Here is a 19,850-nt window from a genome sequence, read left to right as displayed (position 1 = left end):
GTCCTGTGTTTTGTCGACCCGTCCATCCACCCCAACCTCCTACTAATGCGGGTTTTGTTTTATCTTTATACACCGTCACTTGACTTCCTCCTTTGATCCGCTACTACAGCCGCTAGAGGTTGCATAACAACAAAATGTAACTATGGGCCGTATAAGCTGCTTGCACAGATGACTTATGGGTTTTGTTTTTTTACAGGCCAGTCTCCCTGATAGAAAGCCTATCAGTATCACTGTAGGCTATAAAACAGACCTCCTCCTATTTGAAGGCAAAATAAATTCACTTCATATTAAATAACCACAGGCATTCACATTGACAGATGATCTTCAGATTAGTACTTTAACTTTTATCTTGACTTTTAACATGACACAGGATGTAGATAGGGTAAAAATATTTTCTTTCAAAACACAGATTCTTTAGGTAAAATCACCCATCAGCTTTGTGAATACTTGGTATTTCAAAGTCATATTTTAGTCACATTTGATAAACTCTTTAAAGGTGCAGCCTTTAGTTAGACAGTGTTAGAGAGATAAATGAGCTTTTACAGTTAAGACTCTCAAAATAACTCTTAATTTAAATGTCAAGGAAAAGTAAGCAAGTTACAGCTCTCTCTCTCTCTCTCTCTCTCTCTCTCTCTCCCTCTCTCTCTCAGCGACTTAGCGCTCAGAAGAAAAGGAGGAAGCGGAGTGAGAGCAGCGCAACAGCAGCCCGTCCACTCAACTGAGGGACAAGATAACCAAACCCCGAAACTACCGAAAGCGAACCATTAGCTGGTCGCAGCACTACAAGTTTGAACATCTCTACGCGTAAACTACACTTGCCACCTCAGAAACCCTCTTTTGGACACCAACAACTGCCGTTGGTTAGTTAAAGTAAAGATAAGAGACAGCTGCGCGCAGATCATCGGAGAATGGCAGACTCGTCGGCGGCCAACAGCGACGGCGAGGACGGACCCCGCCAGCCCATGCGGGGCTTCGCGCGCCAGGGAGCCCTCCGCCAGAAGAACGTGCACGAGGTGAAGGACCACAAATTCATCGCGCGCTTCTTCAAGCAGCCCACTTTCTGCAGCCACTGCACCGACTTCATCTGGTGAGGAGAGGGCACGGGGATGGAGGGGACACTATTTAACACACATTTATATCCGTTAGTTTAATGCTTTTATTGATGCTATTTTAGAATAAGACAAAGAAGTATATGGTATATAGCTAACTGTTTAAAAACAAACGCCTTTTTAGACATTAGTGGGTGGATCAATAGATGGAGTATAAAGGAAGAAGACAAGGGCAGGACAAGTGTTCCTTTAATAGTGTAGCCCCATTTAGTTCTTCATTTAACAGTTTGAATGAGAGAGGCTAAGTGAGAGAGAGACATGAAAAAGACAAAATTGCTATAGACTTGAGTGTTTGATAGAATTACATTAAGTTACAGCAGGAATAAAAAAAAAACAAAGTGGGAGGGCTGCACTGGTTTCACAGTTTTCTCAAAATAAACATCGATTTCAGCCTTATTCTTGTACTTGTTGATGCTATATGTGTAAGGTAAGGCAGACGACAGATATGTGGGCAGCACCAGTAAAAAAAGGAGTAGCTGCAGACCATTGTTTGATGGTATTAAGTAGGCAGAGGACCTGAAAGAGGCTTTAAAAAAAAAAGGAAACGTGTTCTCCAAAAGCAGTGTGAAGCAAGGAATTGCAGCCAGAAGGAATAACCTGAGTGGTAGGTTAACAAAAAAGTGTTTCACATAGGTCAAACACTGACACAGCTGCTGACTTCAAATTCAGCAGTCCTCCTCCTTCTCCTCCCTTTCTCTTCATTTTCTCCTCTCAATCACCTATGAAGACATGTCAACATGCAGCCCACTGGGGTTTACTAGACAGTAATACAGCCCTCCACTTGAGTTATTAAATGACTTTCCGGCTCTAGGTTGGCCTAATTTGCCCCGTTCATTATTATCTGTGCTTCACACTATTCCCAATACAACCATTATTCAAGTCCTGTGATGGGCTTTTTAATTTGTGAATGGCTAAATGATTTGACCTAGAAGATGATGTGTGTGTGTGTTTATGGGAATCTAATGGGATGGTCTATCTATCTATCTATCTGGGTCAATAAGCATAATGAAAATGAACAATGAGAACACTAAGTGATTTACCACCCCGAGAGATTATCTATTTGTAGACGCAATATGAAAATGAGCAGGGCTAAGTGTTAGTTGGTTCATATGTATGTACGTGTACCGGCAGGCATCCCAGCATTCACTATACCTTTGACTAGGTGCGGTTGACCTTCTTGCCCTGGGGCAACTGCAGCCCCGTGCGATTATATGTTTCTGGACCTAAGTTGACCTCAGTACATGCACTGTACTGTTCATACATTAATCGAATGTCCTCACTGCTTGCATACCTCAGTGGACGTGTGCTAATTTGTGCTCTTTGGGTGAAAAGCTTTAGCGCTGCACAAAAATGGCAAACAGTATTTGACATTTGCCTCCATGCAAATGTCTTGAGGCAAAGAGATGGGGTTTCAGAATTCTTCTTCTGTGTTTGTGTGCGTGCATGTGTACACACGTTTCTGCCTGTACAATGTTCAACCTGTTTTTTGTGTATGTTCTCTCCACAGGGGTTTTGGCAAGCAGGGATTTCAGTGTCAGGGTAGGTGCATTAAACGCGCGTGCGCACACACACACACACACACACACACACACACACACACACACACACACACACACACACACACACTAATTTCCCACTTTATACTTTATTTCATCTCCCTAATCCTATCTCTTTGTATACTCTCCTGTCTTCCTCACCTTTTGTAATTCACTTTCAATTCCCGCTTTACTTACCTCTTTTTTTTTCTAACCCAATTATCTTTCTTCCTTCCATCTTCTCTACTTTTCTTCAGAGTGCTCAAGTGGTGAGGTTCTGAGCTCTTGTTTCAGATTCAGAAGTCCCCAGTTCATAAAGATATAGCACAAAAACACATGACTGACAATCCAAAAAGAGTTGAATCGAGGGTAACTGGACTTCAGTTCAGAACCAAAGAAGCCTCTTGGATGTGAGGTAAAATGTCTTCAGGTATCTAGAATCAAATCCAGTTGCCCTTAACTCTTCTTGGATAACCATGATCTGGATGACTGAGAATCTTCATAGAAATGACCAACAACATACTTTAAACTTCAGTTGTTTTAGCAGTGACTGCAGTTTTTAAAAAATAAGGGCATATCACTGTTTATTCAGTGCTATTATTTTAATGGGTTTTTATGAACACAGTTTCCAAGGTTCAAATCATGACTCAGAACATCAGTAGCTTGACAGGCAAGTCAGCTTGCCAGATGTGCAATTCACTCAAAGCATAGCAGTTTAAAATAGTCTTCAGACTCTTAGATTTGATGGGAACAAAGAATAACATCATGAAGCTCTCACTCCAGATTGGAGTAAAATAAATACTGATGAAAAGAAAGATTGGATAATAGTATTTTTTAACATATTACAATATATGAGGGATGGGTTAACGTTAAATGCTAGAAAAATATTCTCTATTCTGTTAAGGATAAAGGTATGTTGAAGTTGTTGGGTAAAAACAGCTGTGGATTTAGAATTTCTTACCAATAGAGTAACCCAATACTATGTTTCAGCTTTCTTTCAAGATCAGTGGGAAACATTATAGCGCTCAGGCAAGTCTCGAAGTGGAGGCAGGACTTTGGTATAATGTAGGTGTAGATTTAGGGATGGATAGTAGGAAGGTGACCAAGGCTCAGGAAATAAATAAATACCCAATTTTTACACCTACACAGTCTGTTCATTGACCGAGCATGAAACACTCCCAGCTGTGTCATCAAAATGTTTTGGTTTTTTTTTAAAGTCAAATGGTTAATAAGAGAGGCCTTTTGTGTTAGACATTTGGACTTGTCATAGTAGCGAATACACATGTCAAAATATCTGCTGTGAAAAAGTACATAACAACTTCAGAAGATAAGTGAGGAAGAAATGTTCTGTCACAAAGCTCAAAATTCAACTGCTTGGACCCCCAGTGGAAGATAAAGTTAGAGGTTAAAGTTTGTTCATTTTGGATCAGTTGATCAACAGCAATATAGTGTTTACTTCCTGCAATGACAGAGTATAGCAAAACATCTGATTTTGTGGTTTTCGCTTGTCTTGTCACAGAAAAACGGATGAAACTCATAAGTACTATAGTATTTAATTATCATTTAATTATCTAAAAGACTTTTGTTCTGTTTTTCTGTGTTGTGTAACCTTGAGATGGTCATTTTAAATAAATGCAAAGTTAGGTAGGGAAAGGATCCAGACCCAGTTTGGTAATTTGCCTTTCTTTGCTCTCTTCTCCCTCTGTACTGTACTGTCCATCATCTTTGTACAGTAGAAACATATTCAGCATCTTCTTTGCCAGAGGAAATGACATAAACCATCAGAGAAACATATTTGCTTACAAAAATGTGAAGGTGCTTTTGTGCTTTTTAAAAAAAATTAGCTGTAATTTCTGTGTTTTTTACACTTGTATTAACAGCAAACTAGGTGAGTCCAAGAATTTTCATGTCTCCTAGCAACAGTGAAACATTCAGATGTAACTGTCTATTTGCTGAAGCATGGAAGAAGAGCTGCTAAAAACAGCAGTGGGTTAGCTGGTAATTAGCCTATGTGGATATGTAATGGATCAATAGTGTCCTTTAGGGGGTTCATCTGCAGCACCGTAGGGACCCTGATGCCTCTGGAGAACAAGGGTTGCATTATAGGTGTGGGGGGCACCTATACACTCTGATACCAAGGCTGGTAGAGGGCACTTGGGGGAGGACAAAAAAAGTGTTTTTTTTCATATAAAATTTTAGATTTACAACCAGCCGGTACCCAAAATAACTTTAATATGCATGTTTGAGCTTGTACGCGTGTGTGAATGAGTGTGACTTAGCACTTGGCAACAGTTTGCACTTACCTTCTTCCATCAGGTGTTCGTGTTTGTGTGTATGTCCTGAGATGCTCTTTGACCCATTTGTCCGTCTGGAGGAGGGTATCGCTTTTCTAGAGCTCAGGGAGAAAGGGAATTCGTCTGCAAGGTCTCGCACACACACACACTCACACGCACACACACACACACACACTTGGAGTGAAGTGAGAGATCAGTGTTTTGGTGTGCTTTGCCTCTCTGCTTTACGTGGTTGTGTTTTTTGGTAGTCGCATAGCTCTCACAGAAGTAAATGGAGGGTGTTTGTGTGTATGCAGCATGATTTACTCTTCTGTATGATTTCATGGATTTATGCATGGGTGCAGTTTTTCTGAGTAGAGTTTTTAGTTCGTTTTTGACTTTACCGTATGAATCTACCAAACAGAATGTAAGAAAAATTGTTTATGGTCAGCATGTTTACATGCCTTTCAATGAAAGGTCAGACTATCAAAAAGACTTGGCAGGTTGTCCTATAACTCTTCTGTCTCTGAGTTTATCAGCAATTTGAGACCTGAATGGACAAATCAGTGCCATTACTGTCTAACGTGGTCTCTGTGGATTGATTGTACGCTCATTACCTGAATTAGAGCTTGTCCTTCTTGTTGTGTTTGACTGATCACACTGCAGGGATCTTATCTTCAAACTGTGTTTACTGTAACTTCTCCTTACCTAATGATTCTAGTATCATAGAGTTCTGTACCTCTGACTATTGACCCCGAAGTTTTGGTTGCTTTAACTGTTGGTGATCCAGAAGAGGAAAATTATTTTAGTATCTTGTCATACTGCAGCTCACTTATTATGCCAACTGAATGACTATACTGTAAATGTATTGTACTTGAGCTATTCTGACACAAATGTTGGCCCAAGTTCCCACATGATGGAGGTGGTCATAATGATCATATTGTGACTGTCTATAAATGACGTGCAGGGCTGACTGCAATTTCATGAATCTGGTTCATTAAAATAACTGCTTCTTTATTGCTGCTGTAGGGCTGGTATGTTCAACAAAGTCATGCTCCACACTGTGCCATCTGTTTCTCTTGGTTTTCATTCTGCTTCAGTATGAGTGAAAAAGGGAAGTTACATTTGGTTGTGGTAATTAAATTATATATGTAGTATTTTTTTGCTTTTTGGAAACCAAGTGAAGAGAAAATTAAAAAAAAATCTTAATCTTTGCTCTTGGTGCTTGGAGCTGGATGGAGAACTCAGCACCCCGAACGGCAGGCTGTAACAGGTTTCAGAAAGCAGCGCAGGCAGTCAGTTTTAGTTTGTTGTAGTATGTATGCTCAAGAAGGATGTTGTGTACACAGTAGTGTTGTCAGTGTTTCAGACATGATCAGATTTGTTTGGATTTACTGACAGTCAGCTGATATGATATATATAACTTATATTTGACATTCAACTGTCTTGTTTGATTTAAGCAGTAGTCTAACTTTCCATTACACATCACACCATGTGCTGTTAAGAGAACATGCTGTTGGGTTGGCAGGTTAAGTTTTTCATGTTTAGAAAAAAGGCATCAAAACATCCACAGGAACTTTTCAAACCACTTCCGCAGCATAGCCCACTACCCTGCTGTCCATCTGTATACTCAGTGTGTTTGAATCTAACTGAAATATGTTTGAGCTGACTACAGCCACAGTTCTTTATGAAAGACAAGACTTAAAATGGCCACCTCTTAAGCTTATGGGAGGTGAGTCTTAGATACTAAAAATAGAAAATGTAATTTTTATCGAGCAGAAAAACCCCCAGAAAATGACAGTTTTACTCACAGTCACTTACATCTCCATCTAAAAATGAATAAAAAAGGAAGTAAAACCCAGCTGTTGAATGGTGGTTTGTGTCATCTGTTACTGCAAATGCAGGCCTTGAAGCTAGCTGAGTTTTGCATACTGTGTAACTCCATATACAGAATTATTGGTCAGAGCAGCTGATTGCCTCAGTGTTGTTATTGCTGTAAATAAACTGTTATACCTCGGTGGGATTCTGATGTTTAGTTTTCCATACGCTAAAATGAATGTAGGACTCAAAGGGTGGTAGGGGCTTGTATTATGTGATGCGGTATTTCTGAGGTGTGTGTGTGTGTGTGTGTGTGTGTGTGTGTGTGTGTTTGAGTTTTGAGCACATTTCATGCTTCTTCATGTTGGGAGTTTGTGCACGTGTGCGCACGTGATCCATGTTCCATTTAATGACCTGGTGAGCACTTATTTCCTTAATGGCTGCTTGTGCTGAACTGTGTGTGCTCTACTGCTTCCATGTGATTACTTTTGTGTGTGCTTATGCGCGAGTCCCTAAATGAGTGTGTTAATGATGAGTTGGGTTTCAGCATGTAACATGCTGTTAAGTGTCCTCCAGCGTCTCCTCACAGACTTAATGGACAAATTATCCCTTTAGAGAGCTTGGGGGTGGGGAGTGAGAGGAAATGTAAGAAACATTGCAAATAGGGGAAGAAGGAGGGAAAGAGGGAGAATCAGTAGGAGAAAAGATGGAAACAAAGGAGGGTGAGATGAGAGATGAGAAGGCAGGAGGAGGCAGATGAGGATAGAAAAGTGGGGGTGGAATTCATAGAGGAAAGAGGGAGAGACAAAAGGGGGATAAAGTGAGTGGGAAGGACATAGGAAGGGGTGGGGGATTAAATGTGATTTCCTTGAAAGTTCCAATGAAAGTAGCTCATAGCAAGTAGAGGGAAAAACCGATGGATAAAATACATGTTACATGTCTTTGGGGGCAAAATCAAAAAAGCTGTTTTCTCTGCAGTCTTGTAATGTAATATGATGTAATATAAAACATATAGCCAACATAGAAAACAGAAGAGAGATGAGGCAAAGTTTGAAAAAAGAAGAACTGTTGAATATTGAGGAAGGACAGATTAGGGCAGAAATAGGAGATTCATGCTACAATAAGTTCTCCATAATGTATTCAATTCACCATTCTGTTCAGCATCCTAAATATAATCCTTTTACATGAGGTATTATGCACACTGTAACATGTTGTGCTGTTGCTGATGATCCCCTCAAGACAAATCACAGTGCATTTTTTGCCTTCTGTATAATTTAAAAGAATTTGATCATGTTCTGGATCAAGAGGATTGCACAAAAATCGAGTGGCCTGTTCAGTTAAATTCTGTATATTGTAAAAACTAAATTAAAGTAAACAAGGAAGATGGTTGAAAATGAGTGAGAAGGGTATGCAGAAATGACAATCCAGCAGAGAGAGGTGGTGGGTGAGATTTTTCTGCCAGGCAGAGGAGATAATGGACAGAGAAGAAGAGGTAAAAAATATGCTAGAGATAGTGGGAGAGATAAAATAATGTAGGCACAGAGTGTTGATTGCACCTAAAACAAGACATAAAGGTGTCGTTTGCTGCAGCTATTAGTATTCTTCCAAAGGATAAATGTATAAAAAGCAATATTTATCTTCCCTTTGACTGATCGTCTTCTGTGTTTGGGTTTAATCGGGTATCTCTTTCACCAGCAACCATCAGCTGCAGTTGGGCATGGTCCCCACGAGTCCTCTGGATTCATGTAATATGTTTTCTGCCTTTTCATGAGCACATTCAGGTTCATATAAGTTAGTGAACATTTGCACACTGGTGTCTGTTGGCGGTGCCGAACGCAGCTTAGGTGCTTTCAACCTGTGTGGGTGGGAGGTCTCCGGATCCAAAACCTGCCTCCTACACACACAAAAACACACATGCACGCATGCATGCAAACACACACACAGATCATACAAATGAATGCACACACGAAGTTGATATTGAGGTGTATGATTGAGATCCTGAAGCAAAGAAAATGGTAAAAAACGTATCTGACTCTGTCATCCAGTTATTTGTTTTTCCACCTCCTCTGTGTTCTGTTTCCCCGATTCCTTGTGACCTACCACTCTCTCCTTTCTATCCTACGCTATTTCTGTTTTTCACTTTCTTCCCTTTTCCATCTTTCTGTTCTCTTCCCTCTCGCTCTCCAGCTTTCTTTTCCCTATCTCTGCCAATTATGCCCCCTTCTTACCATTACTCCTTCTCTATCTCCATATTTCTCCATCTGTTTCTCTCTGTCCTTGCGCCTCTTGGTTCCCCCTCTCTCCTCCTACAACCGTTCTTCCACTTCTCCTTCCATCTCTCTCTATCTGCCCCTCTTTCTCTCTATAGGCTGTGTGTTGGAAATTGTGGGCTTTGATGCTTTTATAAATAGCCTAAGTGTTCCACTGAGAGTACCACCAAATGGGATGGATGGATGGATAGATGGAGAGGGGACTGGAGTGGGGGATGTAAGAGGAGGGAGGGCTGAGTGTGTAGGTGTGAAGGGAGAACATTGGAAAGCACCAGGAAAAAAAGCAAGGATTGAAAAGTGACAGAGGCAGACAGAGGTGTTTATTGAGATAACAGACAGCATTGATCAGAGAAAAATGACGTGAAACTATGGGGTTCTGAGTCCTGTAGCTTTGAAATAATTTAAAATATTCCGCTTTCTCTTTTTATGTGAAATAAATATATAGTACTGCATCAGAGATCTACCATTTGAATAATTGGAAACCTATTGTAACAAAAATAAAAATTTGGGAAAATTTTATTTTATTTTTTTCCTTCTTTGTTTTATTTTTAGTGTTGTTAGTCGTGTAGTCTTAATCAAAAAATCAATCAAAAAATATGTATTACTGAGATTTATTAAGGAGATTTCAATTCCAATTTAGAAACAGTTTACCTAAGTTCATCATTTGGCATCTTTGCTATAGTAAGTCAGCTAATACTCTTATATATCTCATGTTTGTGCCAGCCACGATTTTATTATGTGAATTTGGGTGGCACCTTTGAGTTATATTTTGTAATGGATCCCAGTTATGATGTCTTATGGTAAAACTTGTGTCATTTTCTTGTTAAATCAGACATCTTCTGTCCATATGAGACATCTGGGTGGCCAGTGTCATTAATCTCACCATAATGATGGTTTATAACAGTCATGTGAAATCATTTTGTAAAACTGGCACTGAAAACATGTCCTTAGATTGTCTATTTCTATGTTGAAGAGTATTTGATAAGATAAATGTTCTTTTCAAATGGAAGAGGAGGCTTGCTGCACACTACAAAGAATTAAAATTACTCCATATTTCTGGAAGCCTTTTTCTGCAAGCAAAAGAGCAATCTGTGCATTTCACATTTGTTTCATAAGGCTCAGTTGTCGATCAGAAGGAGACATCATAGCTGTGATATAGTGTTCTTAAGAAAAGAGTAATGTTTTTGAGGAAATTTAAGTTAAACAAGTCTACAGTCATGCTAGTGGTTCTGTGAGGCTGTACTTGGGCACAGCAGCTCTTAAGCTAACATGCTCACAATGACATGCTAACATACTGATGCTTAGCAGGCATAGTATTTCACCATCTTACTCTTGTATGTTAACCTGCTAATTATTGGTACCAAACACTAATTATAACAGAGACAGATGTGAATGTCATTAGTTTTGTAGGTATTTGGTCATAAAACAAAATATTGGACAAATTGAATTGATGGGTTACGAGGAAAGGTCAGAGGATAAACAACATGATTACAGTTTATAAATGTCTGTAAAAAATTTCATGGCAATCCCTTCTATAGTTGTTGAGATATTTCAGTCTGGACCAAAGTAATAGTTCGGGCTGACAGACTGACAGACAGACATTGCCATATCTGGATCCATGACGCTAGCATTGCTAAAAACACCAGTATCAGTGTTGGCTTTAAAAATGTGTATCATGCAAATCCTTACTGTGGAAGAAAAAACAGTCAGTCTCCAGATTATTGTCAGTAAAGAAAGTGACCACATCCAAACAGCTTGTCAAACACTTCATTTTCAGCACTTTCCAAGAGTTCATGTTATATAACACCACTGTGTAGTCTTTCATGCCATGCTACTGTAGGGCAATAACAACACTGATAGGGAGCCCCGGTCAGCTTATTGATAGAGCCAAAAATATTGCAGCATTATAGTGTATTGATTTTTCCCTCAGTCCCCTGGTGCTTTTCAGACACAACAAACTTGCATCCTAAACAGCTTGTGCTCATGGCACACAACATTATATGAATCATATATTTAAGGTAGGAAAGCTCACTCCGATTATTACAATTGGAGAAAATGCTGCTGCGTAGGTTTTATTAAATTAAGTTTTGTATTTTGTTGTACTGCTGCACCCATTTGAAGCTCCAGGTTAGAGTATTAGCTGATTCTATACAACATTAATGTAAATGTGATGCAGGTACAACAGCCCAAACTTAATTCATTAACACAGAATTAAGCAGTGCAACCAAACAGAGTTTAAATAATTGCATGTGTAAATGCAACAAACAAATAAACAAGAGAAACAAATAAATTATTTCATTTATATAGTAGGCAGGAGGTAATGCACTAATACAAAGGAATATGGATGCAAGATTAAACGGGTTGCTCTCAAGTTTTTATCTGATTTTCAGCTTTTAGTAAACATACATGTAAACTGATACTCTGTTATGGCTTTGTTTATAGTCATAGTTTTTCTGACAGTCATTCTACAGTAACACCCCCAGTGTGTTTCTTCCCCCAACTGCTTCCTCTTCCCAGTTTAATGTGGAGGGTGTTAAAAAGCCGTCATGTTTCTTTGTGTGTACACATCTGTCGGAGTTTGAACATGTTTGAGAATATGTCTAATATGAGACTTCATCCATATGTGTCTATGCCTTGTTTAGTATACTTATACAGAAAGAATGTAAAGCAGCCGAGCTTAAAACAAGAGTTCTCACCATTACTGTCTGTCATCAGTGGTTGCTATCTGATGCGTCTGTGTGTGTGTTTGTTATTCCACAGGTGTGTGTTTGTGTGTGTCTCACACACACACACACACACACACACACACACACACACACACACACACACACACACACACACACACACACACAAAAAAGTCTAATTTTACTCGTCAGTGAAGGCCAGCTCCCTTTGCTCTGATCTACTTTCACACATCCAAAGACTGATCATTGAGAGTGTGTTTGTTTGGGTGTGAGTGTGCTTGTACTCCCTTTCAGTTACAAATTTACTGATATTGCCCTTCAGGGCTTGGTTGTCCTTGATGCTGACATTTTTGGCAATAGTACACCCGTTGCCATGGGGACACCTTGGAGACATATTGGGACAGATAAGACAGCCAATGTGGGTCAAGCTTTTTTGATATCACAGCTTACACACACACACACACACAGAAAAAGATTGAAAAACCCGCTACCAGTAACTAAATTTAGATTCTTCATCCTCGCGTTGACAAAATAAGCAAAAAGTGAATTATCACTTAGCCTGTTTGAAGGGAAGATATTATCACGAATATGTCACATGATCTGTTACATTTTTTAGCTTAAAAACAAGACAGAGTCTACATCTGAGTTTAGCGTGTTAGCATGCTAACATCAGCACAAAGCCCATTGTACAGCTGAGGCGTCATATTATTAACATCATAGGTTTTGCAGGTATTTAGTAATAAACCAAATTGTTGGATCAAATGTAGATGTTAATCTAATGATGGAAGAACATACTCAGTTCTTTCTCTGTTCATTACAGACTCAGCCCATAGCAATTGGAGGCTGAGTAGTGACCTCTAGCAATCTTGCACAAGGTTGAGAAGACAGAAGCAGCATCATGACATAATACCAAGGCGAAGTCTGTTAGGGAGGAGGTAGTGGTGCATGGTTGGGTGTACAAAAGTGTGACTCCAACACAGGAGACCACTGTTAATGTCTCGTATATGTCTTTCTTTGTTGGTTTCTTTTATCTTATTGGGTAAACTCCCTGACTGTAACCAAGTAGTTTTAGTTGCCTAAACATACTGTAACTACACCCTAATCAGAGGGATGGCAGATCAGAAAATACTCATATGAGTCATCTTGGGAACAGTCATATAGGTCCTTCTGAAAAGTAGTAAATTTTAACTAACTCATGTTTACAGTTAAATATTATTTTTTAAACTGCTATGTAAAGCACCTATGAGCTAAGTAAATTATTACTTGTGGTCAGAAATAGCCAGCTGAGATGGCCTTGTTGAGATAAGCTGCCTCTTCATTTGGTTCAACTCCTTTTAAGAAATTCATGCTGCACCATCACCTTGTATCTTGGGATTATTTTTGTGATACTGTTTCAGCATTTTTTGCGTGCCATTACCTAAATAAAAAATCCTGCAGTAAAGGCACCAGGTTTGTGTAAATCTATTCTCAGTTCTTTCCTTAATTGATCACTTTCACAGTACCTGTCTCCTACATGATCACTTTCAAAGGACCTTTGCACTGGTCTTGTTGTTTGTAGTGAAGTGTATCTAGGAATTGAACCCGATCCATTGCACTTAGGGCAAATTGGTGTTGATGATGAAATGAGCTAAATGTCTAAAATGTGAATCATGGTGTGTAGGTGGGATGGCCCACCTGGATTACTAATAGCAGAGATGCTGTAGTACTGCTGTGGATTTGAAAGTGTTCTTTGAAGTGGCTGCAGTCGTGTGATGATTTAGGCTCAAAACTGACTAAAAAACTACAAAAATAATTTCTAGGACAGGTCGCTAGTTTCTGGATGGGCAAAATTTCAGAGTCTACATTGTGTAACAGTAAATGTGTAAGCCAAAACGATTTTGGATTCACACAGTCACACAGTCACAGTGTGGGTTTCACACATGGTTCTCAAGGTGCTGCTCTCCCTCTTTACAAAGGCATCTGCTGGATTTGCTTTTTATGAAAAAAAGCTTTAACAACTTTAACAACCATATAGTTCGCTCGTCCCTACCCTCAGAAATGAACGAGAGGAGTGTACTAGCAGCGCCCTTACCGGACCTTGGTCATCATTGTAACAATAATATGACTCGAAGGAGTGAAACAACGGCAGGCATACCTGTATATATAAACATGTAAATTCTGTAGCAATAATAAATGTGGTTAATGTTTTGGAACAGTCACAGTTTGGTTAGGTTTAGGCACAAAAAAAATACTTGCTTAGGTTTAGAAAAAGATCATGGTTTTGGTTAAAATAAGTACTTCATTAAGGTTAGAGGAGTTTGGCATCATGGTTATAATAAAGAGTTGAGGATGTGGAATGGTCATGGATAAAAGAAATATTGACTATTGACAGTGATCAGCAGCGACCAATGTGAAAGATCTGTGTTTTGTGGACTCATCCATCCACCTCAACCTCTCCTAACAAGGACTCTTTATGCTATGTCATTTAACTTCCTCATTTGGTGCCATCATAAAACTTTTTGCTTTAAAAATCTGCTTGCACAGACAAGCACTGGGTTTTTTTTATAGGAGCAAAGTCTTGGTGTAAATGTTGTATTCGATCTGTACAACAATTAGCAACACACCATAGTCCTTAACCTCATAGTACTTGTTTAGGTATTGTTACTCATTCAAAACCTGGAACAAATCTGGTGTTTAAAGTTTAACAAATTTTATTTAAGGGTTTGTTTGTTTGTCAAGGTTCTGAAAATGTCCTATTAACTGCACGTTTATGGCAATTTATAGTGTTTTTCAGTAGTTTATTGATGTTTTTAACCTACAAGCATCTCTCAAAGTGGCAAACAGAGTTTTTAAAGTTGCTCCATTTCTGTGTATTTGTCTAAGTGTGATTGTGTGTGTGAATGTTGTCTGATGGAGACCAGCTAACTATGTCATTGTTGCTCCTGAGATCATTTAACCCATTCATCTAACGATAGTAACCTAGCAACAGGGACAAGGGCTGAAAGGATGTAGTGATTCCAGACCTCTTTTTCTGTCTCTTCCTCCATCTTTTTGACTTATTTTATTTAATATTTTCCTTTTGTGTTGTTCTCCAGCACATCTCTTGCTTTTTCTCTGTCATCTCTCTTCCTCTTCTCTTTCTCTCTTCTCTTTACCTCCTGCAGTCTGTCTCTATCAAAGTCACTCCCCATTAGCTTCCTTTTATTGTTCCCTATCCATCTCTTTGTAAGTTTACGAATAGAATATTGAGTGTGTGACTTTATCTGCTCTATCAGTAAAGTGAGTATGAGAGAGTGTATTGGTTCAATATCTTCAACCTATGGTATCTGCAGTTTGACTTCATTTTGTTTTAATTTCTTCTTCGTAGATGAATATAAACACCCTCCATAACCATAATAGTGCATTTCCTTACACACCATTAATGCACATTTAAATTTAAAAGAAAGACAGAGACTGACAGATCCAGAGATATTCAAGTGTCTACCATTGAGGTGTCTGTCTGTGGTCTTTGCTGTCATGATCACGAAATTTCTTTACTGTCAAAATATGTTTGTTTTTTGTATGTGTTTGTTTGTGTGTCTGCACATATAAAGAGGATAACAGGCAGCCAGGCAGCACTGGTCTGTTGCCAAGCATTGAGCCAGTTGTTGTAAACTATGTCCTGCCTTGCCCTCAAGCAAACAGACACACACCCACACACACAAACACACATAAGCTCTTGCGGTATCTGTTAATGTTTTTATGCCTACACGCCGGTGACAGCCGTGGCTAGAGGCATTATGTTTTCGGGTTGTCCATCCATTCATCTGTCCATCCATCTGTGTTTTACACCGGGCTGAGATGATCCAGTGGCTGAATGAGCTGCCAATCTGCCACAACTCACTGTAGAGAGGGTCAGAAGGGTTATTCAAGGTGGGTTTGATTTTGTTCCTCGTCCACCACTGCCTCCACACTGTCCATTTCCAACCTGATCACCAAGCTGGCCTTCCTTAACAGCTTTGCTGACCTTCAAGAACTTATGCCACCACCCCAGCTCACCACCGCAAAGAACGGAGCACTTCCCACTACAGAGTGATAAAAGATCTGTAGGGGCCAGTTGGTGCAACTGACCTTTACTAAGCCTGGTCCTAACTGCTAAATTAAGCCTAGCCTTAACTGTGCCCTGTCTTAGTGATGCGTTGTCTATGGATATTGCCTAGCAGCGTACGTTACTAGGAGACATTGGTGACAATCTCGGAGGTCTTGTTAATTTTTATCATTTAATCTCCGCTTTCTTTTCATTTCTGATTTTGTGTAACCTATGGAGGAAGAAAAAGGGAAATTTCACTGACATTTTGATCAGAAAATCAATTGAGCTTTACAGTCAACACAGGAATATAGACTCCCAAGCAGTCCCATTTGGTAACTAATAAGAAGCAGCAGTCAACTTTGAAAGAGATTTTGGAAGCAATTAATGTTGTTTCTGATTTAGGCAGTCTCCATCAAACTGGCGGGGGTCCTTCCCCGAAAAATGTTAATATACAGTGACAAAATTGTTGATGTGTGTGGAGAGGATTCACCGGCATTCACTGGTTTGGTTGGCGTGGAAAGTGGTTGAACTGACCAACCGTTGGAAGAGAGTCAGAAGATGGATGTCTTTCATACAAGTAACAAGAGCAGTAACAGCCACAGTAATGTTTCTATGAATTGTGATGCTGTGTATTTCAAATAAACTACCCATTTATTTAATTAGTTAGTTTAATAATTGCTAACTCAAAAAGCATTAACAATGTGTGCATGGGCCACTAGTCCACCGACATCCTCATGCACTGCAGGGACCACAGGGTACACATCTTCCTCCTGTACCGGCTAATGTTGTTGCTTGGGGAGGGGGATTCTCTTGGTGACGCAGAGGTTGTGGAGGACAGTGCATGCTGCTAATACGCTACAGACTCAGTTCATCTGCATCACCCCGTGAAGCCAGTAAAACCTAGATAACATAGCTGCTGATTAGGGTACTGCCAAGCCTAAATATTTTGTTTACTTACTTGTTTATTTTGTTTAATTTTCTTTATTGTTGTCTCTTTCATATTAACAATTATCATGAGGCAATGATATAAAAGAAAAAAAGGGAATGAAAAATGGGCACATATCTTGGTCAGCTCTGCTTTGTGTGGTGATCTGTCACTATCCATGGTGTCAGCACCATGGATAGCATAATTTTCTGTCTCTGTCTGGCTGAATCCAAATTTGCACCCTCCAGTTTGAGCCCTCGCATACTTTTGTCATATATACAATGACGCCTTCACCATGATCACAGTCTGCAAGTCTGCAAGGATGATGGACTGCGAGCGGGTGTAATCTGCTATGAAACGGGACTTAAACACCTCAGGTGTTTCCATGGAGATGATCTTAAATTTGTGACCATGTAACTCATTTCAACATGTCTTTCTGAAGGGCTCTGAATGGTACTATTATCGGCAACTTATACATGATATGAGCAGGTGTGCTGATATGGTGAGAAAGTGCAGTAAAATACTCCCTTTATATGAGCTGCGAAACACAATATTATATCAGCCCTGACATGAGGATCCACACAGCATAAATGGACAAAACCAACCTTTGCCGGTTTGGTTTCACAGATGATAAGAAATCTAAATTATTCAGCCTATTCATGTGCTTTATGTGCAAGATGAAGCCTTACGACATCAATAAATTTATACATCAAAAATGAAAAAACAAAAGTCTTAAAAAATAAATATGGTCAATTTTATTTATTTATTTATTCATTTATTTATTTCTTTATATATTTTATTGTCACAAGTCCGCACCCTGTGCAGACTTTCTGAAAGACCACAGAAAGTCCGCTTGAGGTTCCTTGTGGACTTGATGAATTGTAGAGCACTCACGGACTTACCGGGAATGCTCATTTTAAGTCCACGAATCTGCTAGTGCGGTGAAGTCGAGATATTTGGATTTAGCCTCTCTGTCCTATGCCTCATGGTGCTGACACATGATCACTGCACAAAGCACACATTTGTTCAGCTATTTATCTTAAATTTGCTGACAATTTTTGGCACAAAATTAATAATTCAGAATAAAGACAACATAAAGGTAATTATTTAAGTATAAGAGGTAGTGATGGAAGAAACAGGTTAATTTTAATTTTTGTGAAAAAGGATTTATTTTTTTTCTGAGATAAGCCTATGAGCATTTTGTACCTAACCAGTGCTTGAGGACACTGATGCAATTTTGACCATGTGAGCTAGTGGCAGCATGGCTGGTGTTATACCGCAGTTCTTGCTCAGTCCTCAGAGCCATCATTGGTGTCATCCGCCAGCGTTTCAGTGGGTAGCTACTGTTGCCAAGAGGCAGCCCATTTACTCTTCTAGCTTCGAAGTCCTGGTACAACGTACTACACCTGTGGATGCATTTGTCATGGGTAAATCCAGGCCATCTTGTCAGCAAATTAAAGATGTTATAATTGGCGTTGCAAGCATTGATGGGATGGTATCCCTTGCAGTTGACAAAGATACTCATTATCAGATGGTGCCTGCATCCGGACATGAGTCTCATTGATGCAGCCCACGATGCCTGGAATGCCGGAGGTCTGGAGAATCACTGCTTCATCACTGCTAACTCCGCTTCAGTGAGGAGGTAAACATACCGTGGAATGTGCCGCCTTAGTGCCGTGACATCAGGCGGTGGTCTTGTGGAGGCCAATCATGTCACTGCTTTGAAAGGCATCGTCTGTGTAAAAACGCAGTGCAATTCGGAGGTGCAAAGCGGGTGACGAGGCTGCATTGTGGTCTGATACAAACTGCAAGTCTGGTGACAGCTCTTCAATATGTTCAAAGAGATCTTTCCTACAGAGAAAAAAAACCTCTTAATCAGCTCCTCATGGTTGTATCTGTCCAGCGGATTGCTTCTGTCACTAATGACTTCCGCCTGTCTAGAAGTCCGCTCGTTGTAAAGTCTATAAATGAGGCGTGCCATTGTCTTTACAAGATGTCTTGTCTAAAGTCATTACTATAGGGAAGACAATCAACATTTAAAAAAAGCCTGACACACGTAGCAAAAGTAAAAAGAGGGGGGTGTGGGGCTAAGCAAAGGGATTCATAAACTGCTTTTAGAATGTTTGTGTATGAGTCATGGATGAAGAGAGCTGGATGTGGCACTGCTACTCCAATTTGCCTTTCAGCCAATTTGTACTAGTGGACACTCACTGTATCGCAATGAAAAAATCACCGGAAGCCTAAAGAGCACATGAACTCTTTGGCTCATGTGCCAGGCGAGCAATTTCCATTCGCCATCTTTGAGGTCCAGTATCCAGTTCTTATAATTCATCCTCGATGTGTTTTAATCTAACTATAAATGGAGTAATCTCTGTCTGTCTCTGTATTTAGATTTTTCTCGACAACTGCTCGTCCGATCGACTTCAAACTCTGCGGTTGTATTGCTGAGGACCCCAGGACGTGCACTCTCAACTGCGGAAGTATTGGATGAGCAGTTTTCGAGAAATTCAACAGACAGAAATCCCTCCATTTATTTTAAACTGTAAACTGCACTTCCTGTTACCATGGTAACCATGTTTTCATTTGATTGGAGACACAACCCTGTGAAGATGTCATCAGTGACATCATCATGCATCAGCTTGACTGCACTATTAGACATCAAAGGCTAGTGACATCACATGGTATGATGTCACCAGGTAGCCTGTGCTAACAACCAGGGTTAAGCACTATAGCAATCACTAAACACTCAACCCAACGTAGCACAACACATTACAACACAGATAAGATTATTCAGGTCGAAATGGATCCGCCACAAGAAACCGATTTGTCTAGGGCTGACTGGGTAAGAATCCAGTCTGTATTAAACCAGCCCGAGGCCAAAGTGTACACCAGGCTGGAAGTGATAGAGAGCAATATTCTGTATCAGTCTTCCATAGTGAAGAAATCCCTGAATGCCCAGGGGAAGCTGCTTGAAGCAAGAAAATTAAAGAAGCAGGCAAGGGAGGAATATCTGAATATGCTTGCTGCAGAGGAGGCAGAATTTAAGAAGCAGGACTTGAAGCAAACAATTGACAAAGCCAACAGTAAGCGATTTCACCAGATTGCCCGTGTCAGACAATTCAACCGTGCAGTCCAGATGACACATGTGCAGAAGGAGAATGAGGCACTGATTGAATTTCATCAAGAGC

General features: G+C 39.9%; 1 protein-coding gene across 1 annotated transcript in view; it reads left to right on the top strand.

Moving 5' to 3' along the window:
* The first annotated feature begins 684 nt into the window (after window positions 1–684).
* prkcbb (protein kinase C, beta b) overlaps window positions 685–19,850 on the top strand; it is an 83,518-nt gene continuing 64,352 nt past the window's right edge. The window contains exons 1-2 of the mRNA XM_040123721.1: window positions 685–1,087; window positions 2,617–2,648. Of these exons, the coding sequence (XP_039979655.1) occupies window positions 909–1,087; window positions 2,617–2,648 (211 nt within the window). The 5' untranslated portion in view covers window positions 685–908. The remainder of the gene's footprint in view (window positions 1,088–2,616; window positions 2,649–19,850) is intronic.

Source organism: Xiphias gladius, chromosome 3 (assembly GCF_016859285.1).
Source record: "Xiphias gladius isolate SHS-SW01 ecotype Sanya breed wild chromosome 3, ASM1685928v1, whole genome shotgun sequence".
Classification (NCBI taxonomy): Eukaryota; Metazoa; Chordata; class Actinopteri; order Istiophoriformes; family Xiphiidae; genus Xiphias; species Xiphias gladius.
Note: the sequence above shows the minus strand (reverse complement) of the source record. Positions and strands in the feature narration are given on the sequence as shown.